Source organism: Lemur catta, chromosome 8 (genome assembly GCF_020740605.2).
Source record: "Lemur catta isolate mLemCat1 chromosome 8, mLemCat1.pri, whole genome shotgun sequence".
Classification (NCBI taxonomy): Eukaryota; Metazoa; Chordata; class Mammalia; order Primates; family Lemuridae; genus Lemur; species Lemur catta.
Genome location: NC_059135.1, coordinates 29,967,985 through 29,994,748, shown reverse-complemented (window position 1 = coordinate 29,994,748; position 26,764 = coordinate 29,967,985). Strand labels below are relative to the sequence as shown.

Below are 26,764 nucleotides of genomic sequence, written 5' to 3'. Positions count from 1 at the left end.
AAAGGATGTTATTATTACTAATAAATCAAGCAGCATCTGAACCTGAATTTTCCCACAAATTTCCTTTTGCCCTACTCTATACTTCACTGTCCACAACTGAAAAGCTTAATGTTTGCAAGTAACTCCCTCATACTTCTTATTAATGTTCGTAAGGCACTTGCTTTCTACAGAATTTGTACTTCTACAACCCAGAAATTGAACCTAATCTGGATTCTGTATTGGTGTGTTATTGGACTTGCTTAGACTTGATGCTTATTTTAACTCTTTGTTTTGTGTAAAATTAAATAGAAATGGCCAAAACACTAGATAATATCAGTCATAGTAAACTTAAATATGTCATTTAAATTTCCTCAAGCTTCTGGACCCTACTTGCACATTCATTCATTCAATCAATTCATTCAATAGTACTTAATCAGATGTGAAAGCAGCATCTCAAATAATTCAACCAAGAACAGAAGAATGAACACTCAAGGAAAACATCCTGGTGGGGGAAATTACCATTACTGACTTTATTTTCTCCCTTCTTTTGTAAATTTAGGATGTTGCAGTCAAGCACCAGATAGAGTGGCTACACTAAATGTTATTCAAGATCCCTTCAGAAATCATCTTCTATTAACTTTTTGCTATGAAATGCCTATTTTATCAGCACTACTACACCAAATAAGCACATTTTAAGTTAACCATAGCAGAGTGCAATGCATTTAGAAGATTCCAATAAACTAAAAGCAAGAAAATCACTTCCCCAGTAGCTAAGCTCCACCACCTAAATACTGAGAGCCTTCAGACATTTAGAGATGCAAACAAAATCAAGACACCAAACTATATATTCATGCACTGTGGACAGCCCAAATAGCCAGTCTTGACAGAAATATGCAATCCACGAAGATTTTCTAAAAACAAGCCTAATTCTTAGTCACTATTTAATGAATATAATGATAAATGCCAGGTGACAGTCTAAAAGCCCTAACTTAAACAATACAAATAATTTTTCAGTTAGGATCAATTACATGAATTATAAGATCAAGCCAATCTATTTCTCAACAGGTGACTTGAATAGAGCATGTAAGCTATAGTAGTTTATAAAATGTATTCAAGATAGACTTTATTTGGTCTTCTCAAGTAGTCAGACGACATTCTATTTGGAATAACATGAAACTGGATTATGTGTATGCATAGATACTCTGAATTCTGTGATTCATTAAAGAGTTAGAAGGAAAATTTAAGCCCTCTAATAGGAACAAACTAATCTGGTATTTTAACTTTACAAAAAGTTTAACTATTTAAGACATAAATAAAATGAAAATATAAACAAAATATACCAAAATTTAACTAAGCAGAGAACATTTTGTAAACTGTTAGAAAACTGAAATTATCAATCAATCAATTAAGAATTTTTTGCATGCCCATTTATTCAACATGATTGGTAACTGTATCATATATATGCACCATACAGGAATATCAAGTTTTTAAAAAACACAACACTGAGTATTTAAAAAGGTATTGTGGCCTTAATTAAATCCTTGATTCAGAAGGCACTTCAGTAACTTCAGTGCTTCAAAGTCATTAACATCATCACTGTACAGTAATGAAGAAAAAAATTGTACCATGTGTAAACAATTTCCAGTATTCTGCAAGAAAACCTTATTTTAGGCATTTTCTTTTTACTTCCTATACAATTAAAATAAAATGAGCATTAGTATGATTTTTACAAATATTGTTTATTTTAATGAAGCTGGTACAGACAATGTCCATTTAAAACCCATATCCCAGGCCAGAAAGTACAAATAAAATCAAAAAGAGCAGTGTTCTATTGTATACACTTCTGCATGAATAATTTTATTAATTGCTAATGAAAATTAGAACTTTTCTGGGATCTTCTGACAAGATTTTTTAAAAATCTTAAAATGCCTTCTCTTCAGTGAAGCCATCTTTGGAGTTAGTCATTACTCTCACCTTATCTGTCATCTTGACTCCAACTTGGATATTCCTCTTCTTTTGGTCCAGACCCTCAAATTTGACAAGTAGCTTCATGTTAAGGAAAGGTCTTTTTCCACAGTTCAGTTCTCTGAAAAACTTCCATCTCCCACTGAAAGTCACAGTCCAGGAGTGAAGCAATCACATGCTAGAACTTCAGGGCCAATTGGAAAGTCATTATGAACACCTGCATTGGTCGATCTTATTTATCACAAGCCTGAAAATGCACAGTCCTGAAAACAGTGGCCTCTCTGTGCACACATGTAATTTTTAAAAAGGAGTGGGCAATATGAAAGGGACTGAGGCTTGATCACCAAAAATCAGCACAATGAAAACAAACGATAATGAATAATGAGCACTAGAATTCAAATTACCAGATGTTTTAAAGAGATGGGGTGCCAGTTTTCAACTCCGTTTTGAACACCACATTACAAAAGAACTATTTTTAAAAATAAAAAAGGATTGAAGGAAAAGAAAAAAATTAAAAGAGTATCTAAACTGTTGAATGACCCCCCGTTTGTTCCTGATAAACTTCAATCACATCTTCTTCCTCCATTCCCAGCTATAACAGAAAAAAAAAAAAATGTCAGTAGTAGAATATAAAAATGCTATTTTATTTTTTTTTTTTTTTTTTTTTTTTTAGACAGAGTCTCGTTTTGTTGCCCGGGCTAGAGTGAGTGCCGTGGCGTCAGCCTAGCTCACAGCAACCTCAAACTCCTGGGCTTAAGCTGATCCTACTGCCTCAGCCTCCCGAGTAGCTGGGACTACAGGCATGCGCCACCATGCCCGGCTAATTTTTTCTATATAGATTTTTACCTGTCCAAATCATTTCTTTTATTTTTGGTAGAGACAGGGTCTCACTCTTGCTCAGGCTGGTCTCGAACTCCTGACCTCGAGCGATCCACCCGCCTCGGCCTCCCAGAGGGCTAGGATTACAGGCGTGAGCCACCGCGCCCGGCCAAAAATGCTATTTTAAAATTGGCTGCAATTGTGGCCACCAATTTAAAGTGCAAAAAGATACAAGATCCACAGCTACACTCCTTTAAGATTAAGACTCCTATCTCCTTCAACTTAAAGAACATAGAGGTATGTCTTTTTTCCTGATTCTATGTCTATCCAGTTACTCATCTTGCTTTCCTGAGTCAATTTCACTTCCCAGTTTATTCACTACATAAAACTGAAATGCTTTTGACAAGTATGTTAAAACAAAACATGTATTTAACAGTTTAAATAATAGTTTGATGACATTTTATAGAAAGCATTTTACTTTTAGATGTAATTACTTGATAGAATCTCATTTCTTTCAAAAAATTTGATTTCACTTTAAAATATATGTGGTTTTAGTCAGAAAAATACTGCCCAAGGGTTCATTTGTCTTCTTCAATTCCTTCTAGCATACAACTATCATTTTCTTTGATAGTGACCACTCTCAAAGCAGAAAACTTATCTATACATCTATTCTTATTCAATAGCTCTAGTTTTATAAGCCAGACTTTTCAGTCCATCCCTTCTTTAATTCTTACAGAAAAAAAAAAGAGGTCTCTTAAAATGCCTTTTACAGAATGTTAAGTATGAGCAATTATCTTTTTATTTTTTGATGTGCTTTATATGCACTGAAATATTCTGGAATTTTTTTCACTATTTTATTAATGATGATTGCTGCTGAGAAATGAAAATAAAGAGCTACTCAGGGTACATTATTTTCCATTTTATATTGGAATATTTTTCCATTTTATATTTTCCATTTTATATTGTCTGTATTCTTTAAAAATGTCAACGTCATGAAAGACAAAGGCTGAGGAACTATTCCAAATTAAAAGTAAATAAAGAGAGAGCACAATAATATATGTGATACTGAACTGGATCTTGTGATGGAGAAAATCTGTTATTAACGACATAATTGGGACAAATGACAAAATTAGGTTGTAGATTAAGATAAAAGTATTCTAACGGTATTAAATTTCCTAAAATTGATTAAAAGTACTACAGTTATATAAAAAAAATACTGTCTTAAGAAATACACACAAAATATTAAGTAGTAAATGGTTATGATGTACACAACCCAATTCCCAAATGGTTTGGGGATGGGGGAGAGGGAAAAAATATATATATACATACATACATATACATAGAGAATAATCAAATAAAGGTAGCAAAATATTAAAAAATAGGTGAATCTAACTGGAGGAAAGTATATGGGAATTTTCTGTACTATTCTTACAGACTTTCTGTAAGATAAAAATGATTTCAAAATAAAAACTTTTAAAAATATGGAGAATTGTCAAAAACAACACAGATGCCATTTAAAGTGGCCCCCACTTGGCCAATATCTAAAGAAGGAAAGGATATTCATACAGTTACAAAGCATCCCCCCAAAGATAACTTATTAGTTACAAGGGAACATTATAACCTTGTAGTGGATAAATCTGGTCGTTACCACCTTAACTAAGTGACCAAAGTTAACATTAACTATAATGGGACAGACAGACATCATGTACCTCCAGATGTGATACACTCATATATATATAGCTTCAATCCGTGCTACCCCACCAAAAAGACAAAACTTAATCTAATCAAGAGGAAACAGACAAACCCAAATTGAAGGACTTTATAAAAAGAAAAAAAAAAAAACCAGCCTGTACCCTTTAAAAGCTGTCAGTGTGATAAAAAGACTGAGGAACTGTTACAGATTAAAGCAGGCTAAGGAGGTATGACAGCTCATTAGAATGCATATCCTGGATGGGTCAGGCAAAAAAATGGCTATAAAGGATCTTATTAGGACAAATGGCAAAATCTATTTTAATTGCATATTCAATAATAATACTGTATCAATGTTAAATCTCCTAAATTTAATCATTGAACTATGACTCTTAGGAGATAACACACTAAAATATTCAGGGTTAAGGTCATGAGTATCTGCAAATTAATCTCAAATGGTTTAGCAATAAATGATAATATGTGTATATAGTGATGAAACAACTGCTGCACAATCTTAATTGGTGAATCTAGGAAATAGGTATACAGGAGAATACTGTACTATTCTCACAACTCAGTAAGTTTGAAATGTTTTTAAAATAAAAAATAACCATGCTTTTGTTCTATCAAAATATCAGAAATGTCATTTTGTATATAGAGGGGAGAATCTATGTATACAGATACGCACACTCGCACACACATACATACACACCACACACACACACACACACACACACACACCTTACTTTGAGATACCAGGGTGGAGGGATATATAAGCAAAGAAAATAGTCCATACAACAAAACAATTAAATGAAGACACAGAAGCATTTTTTTTAAAGTATAAAACAAGATGACAGAGCCAAATATTATTATATTAATATACACTAAGCTTCCGTATTAACATTCTCAAAATGGGTCATAAATCAAAATCGAACCAATAATGTCGCTATCACCATGAAAGTGTACCAGAAAGCTGCCAAATTTAGGGACATTTGTCTATCTTCAAAAAAGATGAAGCAGGTGCCTTATGACAATTTCAGTACTCAATTCCCAGTTTCTACCTCCCTTTATATTGGTACTTTTAAAGGTAATATATGGGAAGTTCAACCCAAAACATTATTTTTTCTGACAAATGATATGCCACTTAAATCAGAGAAAATTCAAGAAAAAGAGAGTTTAGTATGAGTGAACAAATAGTTCAAAGGAGAATTTAAAATTTTTCTTGGCGCAGGAAAAAATTATACTCACTTCTTTTGGAGTATGATTATCAGCAATTCTCTGACCTTCAAAGAGAAACCTGAGTGAATTCATTGGAACTCCCTAAAAAGATAAAAAATATATATATATTATACATATATATATGTATACACATACACACACACACACACACACACACCAACACCCATATACAAATCTTACAAGATATAACAGGAACTAGGAACTTGAATGCACAAAAAGCAAGCATGAAAGGCTTTAAAGGCCTAGAACATAAAACTAGATAGCTAATTCTATCATAAACATCATAATAATATATTGGGTACCAACTATTTGCTAAGCCTTTACTGTACCAAGTACTTTACACACATAATCATAAATGTTTAGCACAACACTGGAAGGTAGGTATCACCTTACCTTCATTTTACAGCTAGGGAATCTAAACAGCTAGCCAAGAATTTAAGCCCAAACCTAATTCTAAGCCTGTGCACTCTTGACTGCTATTCGATTCATTTCCCCCCTAAATCTGTGAGCTAGCATAAAAGGTAAAACCATAAATTGAATGAGCACTGTCACTGGCTTCCAACTATACAAGCAAATTGGTTTTTAACAGATTATAAAATTTGGTAAAGCACAATAGCCAGCCAGATAAGCAGGGATGGGATAGATAGCACTATAAATATTATAGAACATACTAGTATATATTTCTCTAATCACTATTCAACAATGACAGCTAAAAGGAAACAGATGGGTTGGGCACAGTGGCTCACACCCATAATCCCAGCACTTTGGGAGGCCAAGGGTGCAAGAACAGCGGGGAGGCATTGCTTGAGACTAGGAATTTGAAACCAGCCTGGGCAACATAGTTTTTTTTTCCCATCTCTACAAAAAATTTAAAAATTAGCCAGGTGTGGTGGCTGAGGTGGGAGGACTGCTTGAGCCCAAGAGTTTGAGGTTATGGTAAGCTGTGATTGTACCCCTGCACTCCTGCCTGGGTGACACAGTGAGATCTTGTCTCTAAAAAAAAGGCGATGGGAGGGTTGCAGGTGATGACTCATTTAAAGGGGAATAACTTCAGTAAGTACAAATCAAGAATCATTTACTAAACCAAAATGTATAGTAAGGCTTCACTTAATATAAATAGGTTCGTAGAAACTGCAACTTTAAACAAAACAATGTATAATGAAACCATTTTTTTCCTTACCAATGCTACAACAAAATGATGTACACTGTTTTGCTTAAAGTTGCAGTTTCCAAGAATCTATTGACATTGAGGGCTTACTGTATTATGAAGTTTTGCTCAATATCTAACATATTAACACTTTCACTGTGGGTATTTAAACTCTGTCCCAAAAGCAGCCAAAGAAATTGAAACTATTTCTCAATATGTACTATACTATGTAAGTACATGCAAACTTACCCTTCATTTGATTTAAATTCTTTCCAAGATTGTATTAAATAATAAAATAAACATAACTGACAAAAGGCAGGATATTCTTTGGTTTATAGGATTTTTTTTAAAACAAGATATTATCTTGTACTGGGATCAAAAAAAGTTTCTATAGAAACCAATCAATAAAATAAAAATGGTAAAATGATCCAATAAATATTTAGTTTATATACTTTTCAATCTTTTACAAGTATTGCATAGTTCAGATAAATTAAGTTTCCTGTTCCTAGTATACCATTAAATCTCAGGAAAAAAATTATCAAGCCTCTGTGAACTAAGTATTAAAAAAGTTTTTCTAAAGACTGCAAAGTGTACTATGAAACATAAAAAAGAAACTTAAAATGATTCTAAATCGATGCCATATTTTAATTATTTCCAAAAACCTAACACCTTCAATCACAGGTTAAAGTTTAGTTTTCACTTTAGCTTTGTTTTTTTGTTTGTTTGTTTGTTTTTCAGACAGAGTCTCACTCTGTTGCCCAGGCTAGAGTGCTGTGGCATCAAACTAGCTCACAGCAACCTCCAATTCCTGGGCTTAAGCAATCCTCCTGCCTCAGCCTCTTGAGTAGCTGGGACTACAGGCATGTGCCACCATGCCCGGCTAATTTTTTCTATATATATTTTTAGTTATCCAGCTAACTTCTTTCTATTTTTAGTAGAGATGGGGTCTCGCTCTTGCTCAGGCTGGTCTCGAACTCCTGAGCCCAAACAATCCGCCTGCCGCGGCCTCCCAGAGTGCTAGGATTACAGGTGTAAGCCACCGCACCTGGCCTTCATTTTAGCTTTGTTTACCTCTTTATTCTGTACCATTTTTCCTCAATAATCAATTCCTTGGTCAATAGGATGAAAAGACTATATGACTTTTCTTCAGAGTTGTTGTGGGGATTAAATGACAATATATCTTAAGTACTATAGCACAGTGTACATAATGAGTATTCAGTAAATGTTCCTTTCCCCTGGTGAATTTCATCTCAATTTTAGCATTCATCAAAATTCTTACATATGTGAAGTAGTTGAACCCCAATTAATGAGATTTTACTGGCTGGGCATGGTAGCTCACGCCTATAATCCTAGCACTCTGGGAGGCCGAGGCAGGAGGATCGCTCAAGGTCAGGAGTTTGAGACTAGCCTGAGCAAGAGCGAGACCCCGTCTCTACTAAAAATACAAAGAAATTATCCAGGCCTGGCTCAGTGGCTCACGCCTATAATCCTGGCACTTGGGAGGCCGAGGCGGGTGGATCGTTTGAGCTCAGGAGTTCGAGACCAGCCTGAGCAAGAGTGAGACCCCTATCTCTACTAAAACTAGAAAGAAATTATCTGGCCAACTAAAAATATATAGAAACAATTAGCTGGGCATGGTGGTGCATGCCTGTAGTCCCAGCTACTCGGGAGGCTGAGGCAGTAGGAATGCTTGAGCCCAGGAGTTTGAGGTTGCTGTGAGCTAGGAGGACGCCACGGCACTCTAGCCAGGGCAACAGAATGAGACTCTGTCTCAAAAAAAAAAAAAAAAAGAAAGAAAGAAAGAAGTTATCTGAACAGCTAAAAATATATAGAGAAGAGAAAAAAAAAATAGCCGGGCATGGTAGCACATGCCTATAGTCCCAGCTACTCAAGAGGCTGAGGCAGAAGGATTGCTTGAGCCCAGGAGTTTGAGCTTGCTGTGAGCTAGGCTGACGCCACGGCACTCTAGCCCCAGCAACAGAGTGAGACTCTGTCTCAAAAAAAGAAAAAAAAAAGAAAAAAAAAAAAAGAGATTTTACTGAGTTTAACAATAAAAATCCACATAAAATGTTTATTATTTTACTTATCCTAACATATTACTAATTTCTCTTTTTCTTCTGACAAGTTATTATGTTAGTTACAAACATAACTGTTAAAAGCAAACCTTCAAAAAATAGAATCTACAATACTTGAGTTAATATAATGTAATACAATTCAATTTTAATAGACTGATTAAACATATTTCTTACCTATTAATTTAAATCATAATTTCATGTAAAAATACACCTTAGTTGTCTCCTATATATATTAATTCCAATTACATTTATTTTAAAAATCTATTTTATTGGCAGGGCTCAGTGGCTCCCACCTGTAAATCTAGCACTCTGGGAGGCCAAGACGGGAGGATCGTTTGAGCTCAGGAGTTCAAGAGCAGCCTGAGCAAGAGAGCAAGATCCCATCTCTACAAAAAATAGAAAACTTTGCCGGGCATGGTGGCACACACCTGTAGTCCCAGCTACCTGGGAGGCTGAGCAGGAGGATTGCTTGAGCCTAGGAGTTTGAGGTTGTAGTGACCTATAATGATGCCAATGCATTCTAACCAGGGTGACAGAGTAAGACTCTATCTCAAAAAAAAAAAAAAATTCTATTTTATTAATAATGATAATAACAGGTAACATTTATTCAGCGTTTTTAGGTACCACATTAAGAACTTTATGTAGGCTATCTCATTTCATCTTCATGAGGTGGCCCTATAAAATTCTCATTTTACTAATGGAGAAACAGGGCACATAGAGGTTAAATAACTTGCCCAAGGTCATACAGCCAGACAGTGATAGAACCCAAATTTGAACCACGTGGGTTAATGGAATTAGCTATTGATCTAATAATCTAGTTTATGAAGGCCAGAATCTGTGAGGATTTGGTATTTATAAATTAACCGGACTTATATATGAATTTTTTTTAAAAGAAAATTTTTTGATGTTGAAAATATGAAATGCAAATAGCAGCAATGTGTAGTACTATGTATAAAAATAATATACTAACATTAGTACTTAAATTTAATACATGGCTAAACACCCATGGTTAGAAATACAGGGAAATTTCAGTGATCACCAAAAATTACTTGCCTTTGTTGCTATATACACTGGTAAGCCATCGAGATAGAAAAATTCATTTGAGCTGTCTTTTCAACTCTGAGTTACTTTTCGAACTAGTTCCACATCTTATCAATACAAACTTTGAAAGGGGCCACAAGACAAACAAGGCAATTAAACAGGGTATAAGTGATGAAATGAGAATGTTTCTTGAGTTGCTAATGGTGAAAGTAGTAAGACAGGATTTTTCTTTTGACAACCTTCCATAAAAGAAAAATTAATGAGAAAGCATTGTATGTAATACCACAACATACAAACCTGTCTTTGACAGTATGATTCTTTGAGTTTCTTGAGATGTGTTGTCATTTTCACTTTGAAGTGAATCTCACTGCTATCCTAAGGAGATAAAAGAAAAAAAATTATCCCTCTTTGTATAAACTATTTGCTTTGCTTAAACCAAATTATTTAATTACATATATGGTAGAAATAGAAATATAAACCTTGTCACCTATATTTTTCCTCCAAAATATTCTTTTTAGCATTCCTGATAGGTTTTATTAAAACACACTAATCATCCTCAAATGCTTTATACTCATTGCAAAAGAAATGTAATAAACAAAGAAAATCTGTCTTACATGTTAAAATGATCAGTATAAGTATGTATGTCAAAGAATGCATTCCTTCATTACTGCATGGCCACTGTGTTGTCAAAATAAAAGATGATTCCATTTATATGACATGTTCAGAATAGATAAATCCATAGAGATAGAAAGTAGAAGAGTGGTTATGGGTTCTGGATATCTTTTTGGTGTGATGAAAATGTCCTAGAATTAGATAGTGGTGATGACTGCACAGCTTTGTGAAACTAAAGCCACTAAATTATACACTTTAAAATGGTAAATTTTATAGAATGTGAATTATATCTTAATAAAAAAAATTTAAATGAGATAATCACAGAAAAATGGGAAAAGCATATGAACATGCAATTAATAGAGGAATATAAATATAGCAGACAAAAAATTATACCTTGATAATCAGGTAAATGCAAAATAAACAAAAATGTTTTACCTATCATATTGGAGCAAAATTTAAAGACTGTTAATATCCCATGTTTGGGAGAATTGGGGGAAATGGTACTCTCACACACTTGGATGGTCAGAGTCCACCATTCCACCAATTGTCTTTTATCCTTAAAACAAACACACCCATGTAACTATGAAGATTCATTCCTCCAACAATTTTCAGCTAATCTTAATTAACATCTCAGAAAGAATCAATAATACACAGACTAGAGTCCAGGGAAATAAGGGGCCAGGAAAGGAAACAGGATCAGGAAAAGGGCTGACAGGCCCTTACTGAAGGTTGGCCTTAGCTTAACAATTACTAGTAGTATTCACTGTATTTTCCCCTGAAGCATGCTCACCAAGAAAAAGTTTCTATTTGGAGAAATTAAGGTGATATAAAACTGCGTAGCAGAGTAATTAAGAAAATAGGATCAACCTCTTCTACTTCCAACAGATGCATATAGTAAACAAAAATGTCATTTTAAAATAATTTACCTTACTTAAATCATAATTTTTCCTGTGTGTGAGAAATTATTCACACATTGTAAGAGAGTTAAAGGAGAAAAACAATGAAACTCACCTGTCCAATGACTTTGAGTTTAATGTATTCTCCTTCCTTCTTATCCCCCAAGTCCTCGGTTGAAGGTTTTGCCTCCTGAAAGAAAAGTAAGTTTCAAGAAAAAAGTTCCTCCTGACTATCCACTACCTTCACGCAGGGTACAAAATCTGCACCTGAGAATACAAAGAGCATTTATTTTCTCTGCCAGTCAATTAAGCAAAAAAGGTCCTAAGTCAATTACTGTCCCAAACACCAGTACACTAGAAATCAATAAAAGAGTCTTTTTTATTATAATATCCCACTGTAACGGTCTAAAACTTTACCATGCATGACAATCACCCGAAGGACTTGTTAAACAAACTGCTGGGCCCTAGCCCCAGTTTTTTATTCAGGAGGTCTAGAGTGGGACTAAGAATTTGTCTCCAACAAGTTACCAGGGGATGATGATGGTGCTTGGCTAGAGAAACAACTTGGAAACCACTGCCCTGCAGTCAATTCTTATCAGCCAGAAGGAGTTCATTCTCTATGAATGCTTAGCCAAATATTCTGAATCCAAAATTATCTTCTCACAGCCCATCACAAGGCGTTTATTCCAACCACAAAACTGCACTAAGAAATGTAAATTAATCATATTTGCATAAGCAAGGGCTATTTAGGAAGAAAAATCACATAGGAGAGTACTGGCCTAATGTACTCTGGAGTTAAATCAGTTTTATATTATCTATTATTTTAGACTGTCTGAAGCATTAAATCTAAGTTCAGAAGATAAGACTTGGCTGGAAAAAAAAAATAACGAATTGGATTGGAATTAGGAAAAAACCCACAAACAGGGTAAGCAGGAAAAGGAAAGAGGAGACAAAAATAGGAAGATAAAATACTTGGGAGGCTAGAGGCAGGAGGATGGTTTGAGCCCAGGAGTTCAAGGCAACATAGCAAGACCTTACCTTTGGGGAAAAAAAAACAGGAAGACAAGAAAAGAGAGATATTGAAAAGAAAATGAAGTTATTATTATAGAATAAATTAGTTGAAACAACTTCACCAAGAAGTATATCAAGAATAAGCAAACCATTATTAGAAAAGGGGATACACCTTGGAAAATTTCACCAATAGTGTGATAAAAATAGCTTTTCCTCCCATGTGCTACACGTTAGTTTGGCCACCAATTTATCCACTTACTTAAATATATAGTTTTATTATTTTTTGCTCATAATAATTTCAAACACTTAATCCATACTTGAAAAGACTATAACTAACCATATTGTATTTTATAATACAATAAGTAAAATAACAAAGCCATTACCTGTATATCTCATGCTAGAAACTTAGAACTGTTACATTTTCTAAGTTCAAAAATTAACAGAACAGGCCAGGCACGGTGGCTCACGCCTGTAATCCTAGCACTCTGGGAGACCGAGGCGGGCGGATTGTTTGAGCTCTGGAGTTCGAGACCCCATCTCTACTGAAAAATAGAAAGAAATTAGCTGGACAACTAAAAATACATAGAAAAAATTAGCTGGGCATGGTAGCTATAGTCCCAGCTACTTGGGAGGCTGAGGCAGAAGGATTGCTTGACCCCAGGAGTTTGAACTTGCTGTGAGCTAGGCTAACGCCACGACACTCTAGCCAGGGTGACAGAGTGGAATTCTGCCTCAAAAAAAAAAAAAATTAACAAAACATATTAAACTAGAAGTAACTTTGACTTTAAGATACAGGCTAGGGGGCCGGGCGCGGTGGCTCACGCCTGTAATCCTAGCACTCTGGGAGGCCGAGGCAGGCGGATCATTTGAGCTCAGGAGTTCGAGACCAGCCTGAGCAAGAACGAGACCCCTGTCTCTACTAAAAATAGAAAGAAATTATCTGGACAACTAAAAGTATATATAGAAAAAATTAGCTGGGCATGGTGGCACATGCCTGTAGTCCCAGCTACTCGGGAGGCTGAGGCAGAAGGATTGCTTAAGCCCAGGAGTTTGAGGTTGCTGTGAGCTAGGCTGACGCCATGGCACTCTAGCCCGAGCAGAGTTAGACTCTGTCTCAAAAAAAAAAAAAAGATACAGGCTAGGGTCTAGGGAAATGCTTAGATAACAGAATTGACTTCATTAGAATGAATCCTTGCCTGTTTTTCATTCTGCAGTGCTTTCAACATTTGCTGACTACTGCATATTATGGCAGCAGGCAAAATTAATCTTCTTTAGTAAGACAGTATTTCACCTGAAAACTAGAAGACTGTCTTCAAATACAGTCTCACCACATTTCTATGAATTTATATTTATAATAAACAGCTGCTTCTTCTTTAAGTATCTAGAAGGCAATGACAGCTTATTCCATGCAGTGAAGTAAGATAAAAAGCAACCAATCCCTGAGTCCTCTGTAACTGAAAGGAGAGGGGGTGTTAAGAAGCTCTATCTAAGTTAGCACAAAGGACAGCCCACCACCCCCACCCCTGCCCCCAGCAATATATCAGCACAACAGGAGTAATTTTGTTCCTGTGTTTTCTAGATAGGGTAGCTACAGAGGCCACTCAGGACAAAAGAATTCTTCCCCATCCTCCTATCCATCATCCACAGCGCTCCGGAACTCTTCTTCTACAGAGAAGCCCAGCTTCTCTGATCCTGTAACTACTCAGATCAAAAAGCATAAATATTAATAGCTGGCCGGGCGTGGTGGCTCACGCCTGTAATCCTAGCCCTCTGGGAGGCCTAGGCGGGAGGATCGCTCGAGGTCAGGAGTTCGAGACCAGCCTGAGCAACAGCGAGACCCCGTCTCTACTAAAAATAGAAAAAAATTATATGGCCAACTAAAAATCTATATAGAAAAAATTAGCCGGGCATGGTGGCGCATGCCTGTAGTCCCAGCTACTTGGGAGGCTGAGGCAGAAGGATCGCTTAAGCCGAGGAGTCTGAGGTTGCTGTGAGCTAGGCTGATGCCACGGCACTCATTCTAGCCTGGGCAACAAAGCAAGACTCTGTCTCAAAAATATATATATATATATATTAATAGCTTACCATTTAAGGCCTAGAACCAAACTCTACAGCATGGCATTCAGTTCTTCCATGACCAAGCTCAGTTCTCATTTTTCTCTCACCAATTTACAAACTCAAGGATGCTGTTAAACTGGACTATTTGCTGTTCCTCAAATATGTCCATCATTATCTGGAATATATATTAATATATATCCTGTCTCCACCTCTCTTGAAGTCATCTCAACGATATCTATCTCACAGATCAACTGAAGTCCAGTATTGTATTAATAAAACACTCTTCTAGGAACCACAGCACTCTCCCAACCTTCCAAATGAGATTAACAACTTCCTTTAATGCTTCTGTTTACTCGTATCTTTTATGGCATTTATTTTCAACTTAAAAATGCCCTCCCCCCTTGACCTTACTTCTCTAGTAGCTGTCCTCACCTTTTCTTTGAAGTCAAAGTTCTTACAAGAGTACCCAGCACTTGCTATCCTCACTTTCATTCTCAACCTACTGTAATCTGGTTTATACCCCACCATTCCACCTTGACATTGCCCTCACCAATGGTTACCAGTTGGACTCCTTATTGCTAAAACCAATGGACACTTTCAATCTCATCTTTAACTCTCTAAAACAACAGACACTGATGAGTTCTATTATACCTTGAAAACTCTCTACCTTTGGCTTCCAAGATTTCATTCTCTCTTCACCTCTGCCATTTCCTTAAATGCTGGTCTTCCTTTGAATTCCATGTCTTCAATCCTCTACTTTTTTGTTTCCCTGGGTGACATGATTCCAACTACTTCTCAGATACTAATGACTCAATCATACCCTCCAACCTGACAACTATACTGAGTTTCACATTTATCCAAGTGTGTGAATATCTCCATTTGGATGACCCTTCGGTACCTCAATGTCAAAGTGTCCAAAACCAAATGCCTTATCTCTACCTTCTCTGTAAGTGTTAACTCCTTTCTAAAAACCAAAATCAAAACAAATTACAATTCCTCCTGGATTCCCAATAACAATAAATGGTTACCATACACTCAGCTGCCAACAACAGAAACTTGGGGGTCATCTTTGGCTCTTCTTCCTCTCTTAAACTTCATACTTAATCATTCATCATTCTGACAATTCTGTTTCTTACTGGCTCTCAAGCCCATCACATTTTTTCCATTCCACCGCCTTAGATCAGGCACTCATGGTTGCCCACTAACATTACTGCAATAGTGTAAGTGACACCCCCAGTCTTGCTCCCTTCACATCTCCAAACTGTTACCAGAGCCATCTCTCTTTTAAAATGCAATCTGATCTGCTCATAATCTTCAGGGTTAAATTCAAACTCAGCTGACATATAGTGGTCCTTCATTTGCTGGTCCCTGCCTATAAATTCAACCTTATTCTCCTGCCTCTATTAGCAAATATCCTATCCTCCAGCCATAATGAACTATCTATTATACAATTCCTTGAACATGGCACCCTCTACCCTTACCTCAACTATCTCCGCACGTGCTGATCCCCTCTGCTTGGAATGCCCTTTCCCACCCGACTCCCCTTTCAAGACCACTCAGACATTAATTCCTACAATAAGATTTCCCTGATCACTCTCTTCAATGTTCCCATACTGCTAACTTATCCATTATAACCACTTGTTTGCATATCTGTCTCTCCTACCAGATTTGAGTTCCTTATTGACCTGGCTTACGCTACTGTCCTTTATATTTCTGGTTAAGCACAGAGCCTGACACTTTGAGGAGAATCAATATGTTTGTTAAATAAATTAATGCTTGTTGAATTAATAAGTTGACAGCACTATTTTCTGTATCATACCACAAAATCTTATTCATGCTTCATACTTCTGTATGAACTATTTCAAAGATCTTTTCCAGTTTTTATATTGACAGCTGAGAATAAGAGATAATTTACTTCAATTTCATAAGAATATGTGAACACCTGGATTTGAAATTTCCAAAAATAAGCTTCCACTTTCCGTAGACACTCCATTTTGGTGATCTCTTCCCGAGTCTGAACCCCTATAGTAATGATCGTCTGTACCACTTGCTTAATAGCCTCATGCTTGCTTAATGCAGTCATCATGTTTTTCATGTGCTCTTTTTTTTCTTTGACAAACTAGCCTGGAAAACAAGATGATCCTGGACAAAAAAGGCCAAAGTTTGTCTCCAGTGATCTCACTGTCTTTTGTATGCTATCTTTCCTTCTCTCCCCTGTAAAAAAAAAAAAAAAAAAAGCAGCCAATAGAAAATGGTATGGCACACTGGTTACAAAACAGTGAAAGCATTCACCTCTGGGTCTGGGACACTAGGTCATCCAAGAAAAGTGAATCCCAGAGAAGGCTGGTCGATCTAGCTGGAAAGGGTACACAGCCCTGGAGCAGAAGAAACTACTGATAGAAAGAAAAGTAAGTTTACGTACAAGATCAAATAGAGAACTGAAAACCTCTACACTTTCAGGTCTGGATCATCCAGAGACTGAATGCCGATAAATGGAGTGGTAAAGGACTTTACCAGGCACCATGCACTATCAACTCCATTTTCCAAGTTACAGATTGGACAACTTGGAAATAGATGGCTGGACCTAGAAAAGGAATTATACTGGAAAAGATATTGGAAATATAACAATCCTCATTTTCAAATGTATAAAATTCATGAGAAGGGTTTTATTGTGCCATTGCAAAGTCAAAAGAACAAGACCTTTGCTAAGAAGCACTCTGGCAATCAGTATGTTGACAATTCAGTCACATGGACAGAGTATCACACTTAACTACCCCCAATGTATTACTTGTTCAAGCTGTACAAAGATTGTTCATTCTTACTGAAAAAGGAATGATTCTGGGGAAACCCAAAAACAAAAAAAAATTCACTTACTCTTATCTGATGATATTTAAAAATCTGTTCTTTTTTAAGATGTGATAACAGCATCAGCATGTTAAAATAAAAAGTCCTTCTCTTTTAAAGATACATACTAAAGTATTTATAGATGAAATGATACAATGTCTGGGATTTGGCTTCAAAATAACATCAGGGAATGGAGTGGGGTGCTATAGATAAAAGCCAAGAGATAAGTTAAGTGGGGTTCATTATATATACAGTACATTTAAATTTTCTATAATAAAGTCATTAAAATACATTCAAAGTTTTAAAAAATTCTGTATATATCAATTTATTTCATTTTTATTTCCTAATAAAGAAAGCTCAACATGGGTTAAATAGGGTAATTCTAAGATATACCCTTATTAAAAGGTAAAAACCCAGAATTACAATAAAGTCATTTCCCTCACACTGAAACAGATTTATCACAATTCTTTTTTTTTTTGAGACAGACTCTCACTCTGTTGCCTGGGCTAAAGTGCAGTGGCCTCATCCTAGCTCACTGCAGACTCGAGCTCCTGGGCTCAAGCAATCCTCCTGCATCAGCCTCCTGAGCAGCTGGGACTTTAGGTGCGTACCATCACACCCAGCTAATTTTTTCTATTTTTTTTTTTGTAGAGATAGGGTCGGTCTTGCTCTAGCTCGGGCTGGTCTCAAATTCCTGGCCTCAACCAATCCTACTGCCACAGCCTCCCAGAGTACTAGGCTTACAGGTATGAGCCCCTGCACCTGGCCCACAATTCTAAAAACACAAAACTACATGTACATTTTCATCTGCCTATGTTCAAACCTAACCAGATAGTACTAGAGATCTGGAATAGAATTGACCAGATTTAACTCCATAACTTGAAGGTTTAAGTCAAAGCTGTCAACATACTGGGCCTTCTGAATACTTATATTCAGCCCTAAACGGTGGTTAAACATTATATATGCACAGACTGCTTTTCAGGAACTAAAAATTATAATTGAACATTTTACTGGTTGTGTAAACCCTACTTTTTGAGCCTAGACTATGGACCTATGCTAAGCCTGGAACAAACTGGCTTGACTACATCCAAAATTATCAGCAAACAGATTTGGAGGAATGGCAGACATAGTTAATTACTTATCCAATATCTATTTTCCCCTCTTCCATACAAAGGGAAGCCTTAGTTTGCTCAGCTAAAAAACTATTTCCCAGCTTCTTTTATGGCCATATGACACAATGCTGGCCAATGAGATATAAGGTGACATACTATTCCCTTTGCTTCTCCCTTTTCTCCTGCCTGGAACACGAAGTAGCCTTTTTGTGCCCACAAGGAGACAAGGCTGAGAGTAAAAGATTGCCATTAAGGATGCAGAAGAAGAAAGGAATATGAAGGCACTGTGGAGCTTGCTGCCTTACCAGCCCTGAGCTACTATTTAATACTTGTTTCATGAGAAAAATTAACAGCATGCTGCTTTAACCTACAACATCAGATTTTCTGTTATTCAGTCCAAAAAGCAATCCTCACTGACACAGAAAGTGCTATAAATAGGTATTAGTTTGGCACATGTTAAAAACGGGCCCTAGAAAACGACCTCAATGTACATCAAAAACAGAATGGGGCCAAGTGCGGTGATGCACGCCTATAATCCTAGCACTTTGGAAGGCCAAGGTGGGAGGATCGCTTGAGCTCAGGAGTGTGAGACCAACCTAAACAAAACCCCATTTCTACAAAAAAATAGAAAAATTAGCAGGGCATGGTGGCACATGCCTCTAGTCCCAGCTACTCAGGAGGCTGAGGCAGAAGGATCACTTGAGCCCAAGAGTTTGAGGTTACAGTGAGCTACAATGATGCCACTGCACTCTAGCCCTGGCTATTGAACAAGATCCTATCTCAAAAAAAAAAAAAAAAGCAGAATGGTTAAGTAAATCACGGTACAGTCACAAAATGGAACGCAATACAGACAGCAATGAGATTTAATAATATACCTGTACACAATAATGGACAAATCTCTAAACAGTGCTGAGCAAAAGAACCCAGCCAGAAAAGTACATATTGTATGATTACACTTATAAAATGTTATACTGTATAAAAATAGACAAAACTAATCTATGTGTTAAAAGTCAGGACAGTGGCCCTTGATCTGGGTGCTGGTTGCATGGCTGTGTTTGTGAAAATTCAGCAAGCTTTATACTCATGTGCACTTTTTGGTAGGTATATTAATCTTCAGTAAAACCTTTAAAAATAACTGGCCCTAGACATTGAGAATAGTGAGACCAGCAAACAGGACTCCACCCTTCCTTCCTTCAGGTCTTTTCCTTCAGATCCTCTTTAGCTCAGAAAAGGCAACTGAATGCAAAAAGAATAGCCAAAAATATAACAAATACAACATATCTTTAAATAAAACATAGTTATGTTGCAGGAAGTATCCAGATTTTAAACTGTAAAATTAAAGTGCTCAATAATAGTATCTGTATGAACTTCCCCCCATGACTTTTTAAAGAAATAGAATAATTTCAGAAAATTCCAAAATGGAAGGCTAAAGATGTCCTAATAAAAAATTATCTATAACAATCCCAATGTCCCAAAAGAAGTAAATGATTCAATCTTGGAGATAAAATTACCAGGTCTATTGCTAATAGAAGTAAAGATCAAGAAAAGTTATGCAAAAACATCATAAGAGAAAGACTATTCCACGGCAACCAACCCATCCTCAATAACAAAACCTCAAGAGGAGGAGGAAGATACCTGCTGCTTCATGTTTTTGAGGCAACGTTCCAATTCTAAGGCCTAGAATGGTGCTGAGAACATACTGACATTCAATAAATATCTGTTGAATGGATGAATGGGACCACTCATTCCTTCAAAAAATACTTGTACTAAGTATCCAGTCACTGTGCTGGGCATTATAGGAAAAAAGGATGAATAGAGCCTGATTCTTGACTCTCAAAAGCAATAGTCTGGCCGGGCGCGGTGGCTCACACCTGTAATCCTACCCTCTGGGAGGCCGAGGCGGGTGGATCGCTCGAGGTCAGGAGTTCGAGACCAGCCTGAGCGAGACCCCGTCTCTACTAAAAATAGAAATAAATTATCTGGACAACTAAAAGTATATATAGAAAAAACTAGCCAGGCATGGTGGCACATGCCTGTAGTCCCAGTTACTCGGGAGGCTGAGGCAGTAGGATCACTTAAGCCCAGGAGTTTGAGGTTGCTGTGAGCTAGGCTGACGCCACTGCACTCACTCTAGCCCAGGCAACAAAGTGAGACTCTGTCTCAAAAAAAAAATTAAAAAAAGCAATAGTCTAATGGATAAAGACACATAATGTAAACAATTGTAACACTACATATAACAGTTATAACAGAGATACCTAACAGCCATGGGGCAAAAGTGTGTCATAATGTATTTGAAAACTGCTTTATAGTTTTAAAATCTGAACTACTCAACTTTAATGAGTACTCTAACCATAACATTCATATTGGTTTTCAAAATACTATTAAATATTGTTTAGGTAATGCTTTCTTTGAAGCGTTTTATTATAATCTGTATGTTTGCAACTAGTAGCACCTCATGTCTATCACAGAGAAGACAACACATATCCTCTCTTAGGGCATGGAATGCTTAAGGTACATATCACTAACTACAGGCTCAATTAATAGCTACAGTTTAATATCCCTTGTCTATGATATAAATAGTAGTATACATAATTATAAATTTTAATACACAACCAGTTCATCATATTCTCCTGCTACCTCAAGCCAACAGTTACTAAAATCAATAAACATCAACAACAGAGAGCTATAAAGAACACTGCAGGGAATAATGCTATTATGGCAGAAAAAAACAATTAACGTAGATTAAAGATAACTGAAAATTCTTTTGTTACTCCTCCCATTGAGAAATGAAGTCTAAATAAATGCTCTCTTTTGAATCTGGGCTGGCCTTAATGCTTTGGTTGACCAAGAGAATACAGAAGTGACTCCCAAGGCTAAGTCCTAGGAGTCTTCCTATTTCCAGGCAGGTTCTCATTGAACACTTATTCTCTCTCTGTGAGCCTTGAGCCATAAGTCTGAATACCCTGGGGTCTCCAAGCTGAGAACACATGACGAGACCACTCAAGAGAGGCACTGAGACTACATGAAGAGCCCAGCCCCATCCCACCCTACCTCCAGTTGTTCCAGATCCCAGCCATTTGAGTCTTCTCAGTTTAGGGCCCACATACCAAGGAGCAGAGATGAGTCCAACCCACAGAGCCCTACCAAAATTGCAGATTTATGAGCAAATAAAAGGCTGTTGTTTTAAGCTACCAAATTTTGAGGGAGTTTATTAGGCAGGAACAGATAATCAGAATTACACAATGCTTCCAAATCCTTGACTAAAGATAAAATGAAATCACTCAATCAATCTCTCTTTTTCTAAATCTTGTTATGACAGATTTCAGTTAGGGTAGAGCAAATCAGTCATTCAATTGTTACAATTAACAGACCTGAACTGAAGAGCTGAGGTCCAAGCTGCCTTTGATGACTTGAGTATAGAAAGGAAACACTATAAACCCAAATATAAGAAAGAAGGGAAAATATTTGTACAAATTACCTTTACCCTTTGATATTAAGCTTCTGGTTCTATATGAGTGCTTTGTTTTGCTGCAAGGTGAGATTAGGCTAAAGCAGAATACCCAATCAGATTTCTATTATTGGTTAAAGGATGCTCCTTAACCTTTGTGAGGGGTTATGTACCATTAATGAGAGCTATGGGTCCTTACTCTCTAAAAAAATAATAATTTTACATACATATATATACACACACACACACACGAATATAAAACACGCAAAACAATTTCAGTGGATTCTGAGCCCTTAGCTTAGGTTAGAAACCTGTTTTAGACAATTATTTAATAACAGTCCACAATCCACTAAATAATCCTAGAGTTCTTAAAATTATAAAAAAGCGTTTCACTCAAATTCCAAAAATAATCATTTTTCATTAATCAATGGAGAACTCAGCAATTGAAGTCTTAATGTGAATTTAATGTCTGCCTTTTTCTTTTGGAGACAAGGTCTCGCTCAGTTGCCAGGGCTAGAGTGCAACGGTGTCATAGCTAACTGCAACGTCAAATTCCTGGGCTCAAGTGATCCTTCTGCTTCAGCCTCCAGAGCAGCTGAGATCACAGGCATGCACCACCACACCAACTAATTTTTCTTTTCTTTTTTGTCGAGAGTGACTCTCACTATGTTGCTCAGGCTCGTCTTGAATTCCTGGGCTCAAGCGATCCTCGGGCCTTGGCTTCCCAAAGTACTAGGATTACAGGTGTGAGCCACTGCACTGGCCATGTTCACCTGTTTTAACCTGAAGTTATTTCTCAATTTTATTATCTCAGACAATAACCTTCTGAGAGGTATTTCAGAAATTACATCATTCTAAAAGAACTTGGTTAAAATTAAGGTTGTCTTTTGGGGACAGTGGTTCAGTCTCATGCTGATATTATACAGTAGCAATGTGGGATTCCGTACTCTCACAAACCTCTTAAGGCTAAGCATTCAGCTTCCTATCTGTTTAAATCTTTAGCACCCAACACTGAACTTGTACTGGGTCCTAATTATTATTAATAATAATGATGTTGGTCAATTAGCCTTGAGCAACAGTTCTCAAACTTTTTAGTCTCAGGACTCTTACACTTTTAAAAATTATTTATAACTTCATAAAGCTTTTGTTAGGTTGGTTATATATATTGATGTTTACAGTATTAAACATTGAAACTGAGAAATGTTTTAAATATTTATTAATTCATTTTAAAGTACCAATAAACCCATTATATGCCAATACATATTTTTATTAAAATATTTTTCAAAACAAAAGTAATGAGAAAAGTGGCACTGTTTTACATTTTTTGCAAATCTCTTTAATGTCTGGCATAATAAAAACAGCTGGATTTTCACATCTGCTTACACATTTCAATTTGTTGTGATATCACAGGTCATATTAGTTTCTAGAAAACTCCACTAAACACTCATGAAAGAATTGAGAGAGAAAAGATAATCTCCTAGTATGAACATGAAAATAGTTTGCCCTTATGGACCCCCTGAAAAAAATCTGTTTGTGTCCTAGACCTTTATTCTTTTATGTATCTCTTAAATGACCTAACTTCAAACTGGAGCAATAAATTCTACAATTTATTTTATAATTCTCTCTGTATATTGCTCTTTCATCATACTATATAGTAAATTTCAAATTGCTTCCTAGACATTTCTGAGCATCAAAACAAAAGGCTGATGAAAGTATTTATATCTATCCTTTCCTCCCTAGTAACCACCTAAACAACGATCTAGTTATAATGCCATTCCCATACCAATTTTGGAATTAATCTAGATTATTAATAAGTAGATCCATCTAAAACTAATGTAGATTATGGTTAAACTTTAAAAATATAAGTGTACATTTTGTACAATAGCACAAATCTATGAAAACCTCACTTGCTCTCACCAACTGGTACAAAACTAGGTTAAAAGCCAAGGGAATAAGTGTGTTAAATTTAAAACTTCAAGTACATCGTGAAGTTGAATGAAAAATAGTTTTCTGAATAACTACCACTAAACAGAAGGGCCAAAAATATTTTAAAAAGTAAAAGTCATCTGAACAAACAAAAGGAAGACCAGACAAAAACTTTATGAATTAAAAACTAGCTAGAAACGTGGTTACCTATAACAGAATGAGGAAGAAAAACTTAGGAAAATCGATCACTCCTGATTGAATGCAAATCCCAAGTAAATTCCTGATACACTGCGATGAAGCACTCTGCCATAACCGGCAGCTTTCTGCAAATGTTCTGCCACTGCTCTACATATAAATTTTCCTATCAGTCTCCTCAAAAGTATCAGTCATCTTCAGGTTAATGCCCAAATGAAATGATTTTTGTTGCTCTAGCAGTTTTGTTCTACTTTGTTTCTTGCTTATTCTGAGTGCTCTCTTACAACTGGAGAGTTGATAAACCAATCCCGAGTAAGAAATGGGAAAGTACAGAAAAGAGGCCACAGCTCTGCACCCCCATACGGAAAAAAGACACTGAGAGCGGCGGCAGCCCTACCCTAGCTGCAATCTGAACCGAACGCAGTACTTTCTATATTTCCAACACTGGACAATGTCTCTCTCATCGCACCCCCGCCCTCCCCTACGAAGAAGCAAAAAGTGGAGTCCAGCCGCTTTTCAGGGCGACGGAGCCTCCCAGTCAGGCATTCTCTCCCGTTACATAACTGGGGCCTAAGGCCCTGCTTCTGCCATCAGTCCTCTGGAGAAAGACGGACGGGTTCTCCAGGGACTCTTTCAGGGAGGTGGAAACGGGGCTCCGCACCTGGTCGACCCGGGAGACAGAAGGGGGGACGATATGAGGGAGGCCGCGGCCAGAGGCACTGGGGCACAGGGGGTGATGAGCAAGACCGCAGAGGGGTGAGGCGGCTCCCGGAGCCCCGCGCCAGGCCCGGGCGTCTCCGACCCCAGTCCGCTTCCCTCCCTCGCCTGCCCAGTCCCCAGCGGCCGCCCCCTCCCCCATTCCGCGCTCCCCTCCCCCGCGCCTCCATCCCCGGCCCCAGCCGAGCGGCTGGCAGATCTGCGGGGCAAACCCCCGGCCGCCGCCGTCAGACGGCTCCCAGCCCGCTACCTGGTCAGACATGGCGACGGTGGCTTCGCCCGGGGGTCTCCGCACAGCAGCGGCCTCGGGTAGGCAGAACCTCGCTCCGGGTTTACAAATCCGTCTCTCTTCCCCACAGCACAACACCACGGCTGCAGGGACTTCCGCTACGCCTTACGTCACTTCCGCTACGCGCAGGGAGGAGGGATGGAGCAGTAAAGAGAGACGAGGCGGGAAAGCACGTGAGGGAGCGGCCCAGAAGCGGAAGGGCTCTAGAGCCTGCTTGACCCCCTGGTGTGGTCGCGCTAGGGTACAGGTCTCGTCCGCTCCACCAAAGACCAGGCCCAGAGCTTCAGTCCTGAGCCCATGCCCCAGAGAGAAAGGTCCGGGCCGCCTGTCTCAAGGTTTGGAGCCATACTGACAGCCTAGACTCCTCCCTGTCCGACACCTTGCGGGTTTCTGACGACTGAGCCGAGATACTTCTTTTGTGTATTCCCAGCCTTGCTTGTCAACCCTCTCTGAACATGTTGATTTGCATCACAGTGCTTCTAACACCTAGAGCTAACAGTTTCACTTAACCAGCGCCCCCTGCCAAACACATGACCTTTATTAAAAACAACAGAGAAACAACCCCGATGGACACTATCTTGATGGCTGCTGATGAAAAAGACCGCTGCTGAAAGTTCTGAACTCAGGGTTGGGGGAGAAGAGGAGCTAATTCCAACCCTTGAATTGGCTGCTTTGAGTTTTTGAGAATGACCCAAGGTTTCTTCTTTGAAATACAATGACCCTAGTAGCATAAGCATTTAGGATAAGGATATAAACAAATGGATTAGAATTGAGAATCCAGAAATAAATCAATAAACCCTCACGTTTACGTCAACAAAAATGCCAAGACAACTCAATGGTGAAAGAACAGTCTTTCCAACAACTGGTACTAGGACTACTAAACATCCATCCACGTGTAAAAAAGTAACTTTGGATTCCTACCTGACAACATCTACAAAATTAACTTAAAATAGATCCAAAGTAAAGCCATAAAACCCTTAAGAGGAAACACAGACAAAAATCTTCATGACTTGGATTAGATGATGGCTTCTTAAAGTATAGGCAAAGCACATGATACCAAAAGTACAGGCAACCAAAGAAAAACTGCTAAATTGGACTTCATCAGAATTTAAACTTTTGCCTTTAGTGTTGAAAAGATGACCTAAACAATGGGAGAAAATATTTGCAAATAAGGGGTGTTGCAAATATATATATTTTTGCAAATAGTATATCTGATAAGGGCCTAATATTCAGAATATATAAAGGACTCTTATAACTCAACAGTAAAAAGACAACCCAATTTTAAAGTAGGCAAAGGACTTGAATAAACATTCTTCCAAAGAAAATATACAAATGGACATGAAAAGACGCTCAACATCATTAACCATCAGAGAAATGCAAGTTAAAACCACAAGGACATGCTACATTACACCCACTAGAAGAGCTATGATCAAAAGGACAGATAATAACAAGTGTTGACAAGGATATGGAGGAATTAAAACCCTTATGCACTGCTAGTGGAACATAAAATACTCTGGGCTGGGCTTGGTGGTGCACTCCTACACCCAGCTACTCGGGTGTCTGAGGTGGGAGGATGCTTTAGGCCAGGAGTTCTAGGCTACAGTGTGCTATGATCATGCCTGTGAGTAGCCATTGCACTCCAGCCTGGGCAACATAGACCCCCATCTCCAAATAAAAAAAAATGCTTTGGAAAACCAGCTGGCAG

General features: G+C 37.5%; 2 protein-coding genes across 2 annotated transcripts in view; one reads left to right on the top strand and one right to left on the bottom strand.

Moving 5' to 3' along the window:
• The window catches only part of KIAA2012 (KIAA2012 ortholog), a 118,026-nt gene extending 100,706 nt beyond the window's left edge, over positions 1-17,320 (top strand). Inside the window, exon 23 of the mRNA XM_045559715.1 lies at positions 16,989-17,320. The gene's annotated coding sequence lies outside the window, so the exon portion shown is untranslated. The remainder of the gene's footprint in view (positions 1-16,988) is intronic.
• Positions 1,700-25,177, bottom strand: SUMO1 (small ubiquitin like modifier 1). Its single transcript, XM_045559713.1, has 5 exons — positions 25,021-25,177; positions 11,575-11,649; positions 10,249-10,326; positions 5,698-5,769; positions 1,700-2,536 (listed from the first exon to the last, which is right to left on the bottom strand). The coding sequence occupies exons 1-5, from the start codon at positions 25,030-25,032 to the stop codon at positions 2,468-2,470; spliced, it is 306 nt and encodes a 101-aa protein (XP_045415669.1). The 5' UTR covers positions 25,033-25,177; the 3' UTR covers positions 1,700-2,467.
• Positions 25,178-26,764: the final 1,587 nt, after the last annotated feature.

Bases quoted from the DNA above. Each gene is read 5' to 3' on its own strand.
- SUMO1 (XM_045559713.1), bottom strand. The intron at 10,327-11,574 runs GTGAGTTTCATT...TTATCTCCTTAG, and splicing joins AACTCAAAGTCATTGGACAG to GATAGCAGTGAGATTCACTT. The intron at 2,537-5,697 runs GTGAGTATAATT...TTTCTGTTATAG, and splicing joins ATAATCATACTCCAAAAGAA to CTGGGAATGGAGGAAGAAGA.